The sequence below is a fragment of the Bos indicus x Bos taurus genome, chromosome 23 (genome assembly GCF_003369695.1).
Source record: "Bos indicus x Bos taurus breed Angus x Brahman F1 hybrid chromosome 23, Bos_hybrid_MaternalHap_v2.0, whole genome shotgun sequence".
Taxonomy (NCBI): domain Eukaryota; kingdom Metazoa; phylum Chordata; class Mammalia; order Artiodactyla; family Bovidae; genus Bos; species Bos indicus x Bos taurus.
The window spans coordinates 48,861,443-48,867,442 of NC_040098.1; the positions used below are offsets into that span (position 1 = coordinate 48,861,443).

Genomic DNA, 6,000 nt, shown 5'->3' on the forward strand with positions numbered 1-6,000 from the left:
CAAGAAGTCAGCGTGGAGGCATCAGCACTTTTTGTCTTTCCCAAGACATTTCAGCCACCTAAACAACAATGAAATTATGCCCATATTTAGAGAAAAAATTAACTACTTGTTGGAAGCTGTTCTGTAGATCTGCCCAGCAATTAGTGGGCTTAATTGCATTCCTCAGCAGATGGAAACTCTACAGGAGTGTGAATGAAAGAACACGATGGTTACAAAATACATCCCAGGAATGCAACAATTTAAAAAGAAGTAAAAACGCATTGGATAAAGAGTTTACAAGGAGAAGAGATGTTCAGGTTTGATCTTTTCTTGAGCCGTGATGGTATACTGGACGCAAAGGCAGCTTAACTGCTAACTAGCTGTGTGACCTAGGCCAAGTCACGGAACTACGTTAACCTCAGTTTTCCATCTGTGAAATGGGAAGTCTGTCCTGAAGCTTGAGACAACAATATACCTGGCCCATCGTGGGTGTCTGCCCTGTGGTGATGTAACTATTATTAACCACAGATCTGATATTTGTATCAAATATATTACTTAAACTTAATCACTATGTAAGTGGTATCACCTGCCTTATATTAAGCGACACTAAATCTTACTTCGCCATCATTTCCCATTTGAACATTTAGAATGACCATTCTGAGTCACCCACCCCTGAGCCTGTTTTCTCAGATTCCCCGCTGCCTCTCTGATCCAATTCTGAGCTGAAGCTGCCACTCCATCACATCTACCTCCTGTCCCACTGCCACCAAACTTGACCAGACTTTCATCACCTCCCGCCTTCATCACCTCCCACCTTCACCTGTACAAGCCCTGAAAACAGTCTCAGAGCTCTCTGTGACGGTCTCATCTCCCTGCTCCTTCAACAGAGACCCTGACTGGCTTGGATGAAACCTGCAGTGGGCCCCCTGTGCCTACCCAAATCTCCCACCACGGAGTCTGGGTCTCCCAGGCTCTGCCCCAGCCCACCCTGCCTCCCTACTTCTTTACTGTGTCCCCACTTCAGCAAATGCTCCATAAGGAGACCACCACTCTCTAACCCTTGAACTTGCTCCCGGTTTTCCAGCTCTCATATTCTTCTCCTGTTCTTCCCTCCCACTGGAGCACTCTCTGCCCACCTGTCTCTACCAGCTGAAATTCCCCAAAGTCCAATTCAACCACTGCCTTAATAACAAAGTCTTCCAAGTGCCGCCACTATAGACGTTATCATGTCCCTTATGAAGCCTGAGTCATGGGCGCCCCTCCTATGTAACAGAGTACTTATGTCCTTATCTTCCCTTAAAGAGCATCCGCTCCCTTCCATAAGTCTTTGTATTCCCACCTTTGAATCTCCCCAACATCTAATACACAGCAGATGCTCAGGAAGCATTGGCTGAGTGAACGAATACACGCACTCAATGTACTTTCTTCCTGGAAGGACAGGACTGTCCAGTCTCATACACTTCAGCACATGGTCTGAAGGTACAAGAGGGCAGAGGGCAGACGGACGAGCCACGCGTGGACTCTGGGATTCGGGGCAAGTCTTAATCTCTTTGTCTCTCAAGTGGGAAAGTGAGGTTTATGTCCTCACCAGCATCCCCTTCCCACTCTAAAATTAAATGCAAATATGCCTGTTTAATTTCATGCTAAGAAACAGGCTTCTCTTAAAAGGTAGTTTAAAATAGGTACCAAATAGTGAGGCTTCCCTGGTAGCTCAGATGGTAAAGAAGCCGCCTGCAATCCCTGGAGAATCCCATGGACAGAGGAGCCTGGCAGGCTACAGTCCATGGGGTCACAAAGAGTCAGACAGAACTGAGCCACTAAGCACAGCACAGCACAGGGACCACACACATTCTGGTTTGGAAACTGTGAGTTCTGGAGAAAAGCGTTACCATTATATGACATATTTCTGTGGCTTAGTGACAGTGAAGTGAAAGCCACTCTTGTGTCCAGCTCTTTGCGACCCCATGGATTATACAGTCCATGGAACTCTCCAGGCCAGAATACTGGAGTGGGTAGCCTTTCCCTTCTCCAGGGAATCTTCCCGACCCAGGGATCGAACCCAGGTCTCCTGCACTGCAGGCATTCAGTTTACCAGCTGAGCCACCAGGGAAGCCCTCAGTGACTGTATTTGGCTGGTAATCCTACAAATTCTACACTTTTATCAGCGGAAGATCTAACTGGAGGACTTGGCCACTTGGCCACCAAATTTCACTACAGATTTGTGATTTCTACAGGAAAGACTAGAGTGATTCTCCTTCATTGAGAACAGTAACATCCTACATAGGAAAAATCCAAAGTTTAAATTTTCAAAAATAAACCTCTTTCATTATTAAGCATGTAGTATGTACTAAACTTGAAAATATTAAGCTAGAGCAGCAGAAGGTAAATAAAGTCACTGCAGACTCCATGCAGTCTGAAACAAAGCCGAAAAAGACGAGGGAAGGAGGGATTGTCAGAGTGAGAACGGTTAGGTCCTAAACAGTGACAACTGTTCGAAGAAAAGGACCGACCAAGGCAAGAGACTGTAAAGCCACTTCCAAAGGAAAAATAAGATCTGGGCTCTGTTCACAATCAAATCAGTGTATTTAGGGAAGGGCTACATGCAAACACGGATCACGCAAAAAAAATCACCAATCCAATTCAGCCAATAAAGTGGGAGTTTTAGAAACAAAGGAGTTTAGATTCAACCAGTCGCTCTCATGCTGGTTTAGAGGGGCTTCTTTTTGTTTTCCTTTTGTTTTTCCTTTAAAAACAAAGCACCTCAATTTAGAAAAACTTCTGGCCAGAAAAGTGCTTTTAAAATCCTTCCTCAACATTCATTTGGCAGAGGGCAGGCGGGTGAGAGATGGCATCTTGCTTCTGCAAAGTCCCTGCCAGGGACTAACAAACTCCCTCGGCACAAGACCACAAAAAAAAAAAAAAAAAAACCCAAAACCTGGAAAACAGGTGTGCCGTGTGCAGGGACCCTCAGTCGCTGTTTCAGTAAAATGCAGACCTCAGCTTCTGCTGGCTTTTGTGTGTGTGCTGATAATGCTCGGCCTCTAAGGGCGACAGCACCCGCCAGGCAGGGGCAGGCCAGGAGAAACTCCAGTCCCTGGATCCACAGAGACCCCCGGCCACATGCCAGCTGAGGCCCCGCACCAGCCCCCCGCCGCCCCTCGGCCTGGCAGCTCCACAGCAAAGAGCAGAAAAACAACCTCCCTCGAAGTTAGGTCATTTTTCACTTGAGTCAGTTTTCCCTTCCCACAGAGATGTAAAACTTGACAGATTTACAAACACCCTTCAAGTTGGGAAAACCAAACACAAAAAAATGATGCTCTACTATGCGAAAACATTGAACCGCGCCCAAATTTAAGGTTTAAGAATTTAAGAATTCTTAAAAACCACGTGTCTTTTTATGCGGTTCATTAAGCAAGATATTAATTACAAATTTACTTCTAGGAGAAGCCAAGGGGATGAAATAGTCCATTAATAATAATGTGTATTGTCAATTTAAAACAGGATAACAGGAGCATTTAAAAAAAGAAAAACAATTTGGTTCATAAAATACGGGAAAGAAGTGGCCTTGCTAATTCTGACTTGGGTTTAAATGGCTTTAAATGTATTGGTGGATTTAAAAGCATGTGCTTTCCAAATACTGGAAGACTTGGAGGGGGAAGTAAAGTTTCGGATTTAAATGGTTGGCCAAGTTTTCAAACTAACTTAAACACCAAAGTGAAAACGAGCAAAAGTTTCTTCCCAGCCTCCCTAGTGGCTTGGCACATTGTTCTGGAAACCCCCAGGCGGATTTTGTTCATTAAAGAGAGCCATCCAATTTTTTAAAGAAAATTAGTAAGAAAAGAAAGAGCGCCAAGATTGAGACGGTTCTTTGTTCACTCAGAAAGGGAAAATAAAATTTCAAGTTGCTCCAGGAAGATAAAGAAATGAATAAATCGAAGCAGAAAGCACGTTGCAACTCGAGTCCGTCCCCGCCTCCAAAACCGCTGGCAAAACAAAACCCCCGGGAGAGGATTCAATTTGCTCCTCCCCAGCCTAAGGCCACAAGGCAAGGTCGGCAGTTTCTGGAACCCAGGCCTCTTTTCCCCAAAGCCCTACAAGGCAAGGACTTGCAGGGGGCGGAAAGCGGGGTGAGGGCCGAGAAATTCTCACGATTCAGGTGGGTGACCCCGGCTCCAGGGACCGGGTAAATGTAGGTTCGTTATTTTCTCCGCCCCCACCCGAGTGACCCCCCTCGCTGGATTTCCCCGCTGACTTGGAGGCAGACCTGGCCCTCTTCCCACCGCTCTCCCCGGGGCACCTGGACAAGGGCGCCCCCGGCGTGGCGGGCCGGCGGGGGTGGGACGCGGCGCCGCTCCTCCGCGAGCCCCGGCTCGGAGCGCCGGAGTCTGCGCCCGCCCTCCGCCACCCCGACACCGAGGTCGTTTCTCGGGTGCATTTGAAAAACCAGGAGACAAAGGGCGCAGGCGCGGGGCCACAGGTGTGCTCCCCAGCCGGAGCTGCGGCGTGGCCTATCCGGGCTGGGGGGCCGGGGGGCGCGGGAACAGGCCGCCGCCCCCTCCAGGCAACTCGGTCTAGGTAGCAGGAGAAGCCGACAAAGCGGAGCCTTCTCGACCCGGGACCCCCAGAGGCCGGGACGCGCAGCCTCTACACAAAAGCCTCCCCCGGCGGCCGAGCTGCCCAGGCGCCGCTGCGGACGGGGTCTCGGGGTGACCACGAGTTGGCGATGAGCAGTAGCGCCCGCCGAGTCCACCCCGGCCCGCGCGCAGGCCGGAGCCCCCGCTTCTGTACTGCTTTACTTTTGGTTACAGTTAGAGAAGTTGGCTTTGGTGGTCGCAGCCCCGTCCGCCTGACCTCCCATCTGTGGCCCTAGACTAACGCGACGCCGCGCAAAGGATAGTTCCGGGGGGCAGCCGGGACCCCCGCGCCCCGCCGGCACCCTCACCGGCCGGCCGCGGGCGCGTAAGAGCGGCTCCCTTCCCCGGGCGCACGCGCCCCCCACGGTCAGCGCGGCGCGCGCGGGACACGCCGATTGCGCAGGACCTCGGACTGACCGACCGTCCCATTTCGGGACCTGAGTTTCCCCGTCGGTCAGGGATCCCTCCCGGTCCCAGGGTACCAGGGGAGGGTGGCGGCCCCGGCCCGGTACCCACCCGTAGCCGTCCGAGTTCTGGTCGGTGACCGTGCAGCGCCGCGAGTAGTACATCCTGCTGGTGCCCCCGCCGCCGCCGCCGCCGCCGCCGCCCCCGCCGACCCCGCCGCAGGTCATCTCGTAGCGCAGGTCGGGGCCGGACTCGGCGCGGGTCATGCGGCCCAGCGTGTTGATGCGCGGGTGCGAGCCTCCGTTGCAGCTCATGTTGGCGGGTACTCGGAGCGCCGCTCAGCTCCGGGGCGGACGCGAGGGCCGGCCGGCTCGGAGAGGGCGAGGGGCTCCCGGGAGAGGCCCCACGCCGGGGCTGAGCTGGGGACGCAGAAGGATCGCGAGGTCGCGCCTCTCTACTGCGGCCGGCCCGGCCGCTGCGAGCGCGGCAAGCGGGCGGGGGTAGGGCGCCGGGGACGGGCCGGGAGCGGGAGCTGCGGCTCGCAGCGCGGCGAGGGCGCAGAGGAGCCGGGCCGCGGGCGGGTGGTGGTGTTGGTTGGCGGGGGCGCGAGTCTCCTCCCCGCTGGCGCCGGGCGCCGAAGCCACACCTGGCCGGTTTCTTCCCAGGGCGGGGTGCGGCCGCTGCTCCTCCCCGCTCCCCCGCGGGTGTCACCGACGCGCCCCGGCCGCCCCTCCCCACCTGCGCCGCCGGCCCGCGGCTCCGCCCTGCGCGCGGGGCCTGAGTAACTCGACGGGGCAGGGGCCCGGGACCCGAGCGCCTGGGGCAGGCGGTGGGCCGAGGGCAGGGCGTGCGCGCCGCCCCGAGCTGGAGTGGAGGGGAGGGAGACGGCCCCCCCTTTTTTGAGGATTTTACGGCCCCCGGGGCGGAAATAAGCTGAAAAATAGAAGTCATTCGATTGCACAGTTACTTATTAAACATTTAC

General features: G+C 54.0%; 1 protein-coding gene across 2 annotated transcripts in view; it reads right to left on the reverse strand.

The window, feature by feature from the left end:
* DSP (desmoplakin) overlaps window positions 1–5,356 on the reverse strand; it is a 43,793-nt gene extending 38,437 nt beyond the window's left edge. Inside the window, exon 1 of one of the 2 annotated variants that reach the window (XM_027523977.1) lies at window positions 5,130–5,332. In XM_027523977.1, coding sequence (XP_027379778.1) covers window positions 5,130–5,332 — 203 coding nt within the window. Of the gene's footprint in view, window positions 1–5,129 lie in introns of both variants that reach the window. The other variant, XM_027523978.1, reaches the window with a different exon arrangement.
* Window positions 5,357–6,000: the final 644 nt, after the last annotated feature.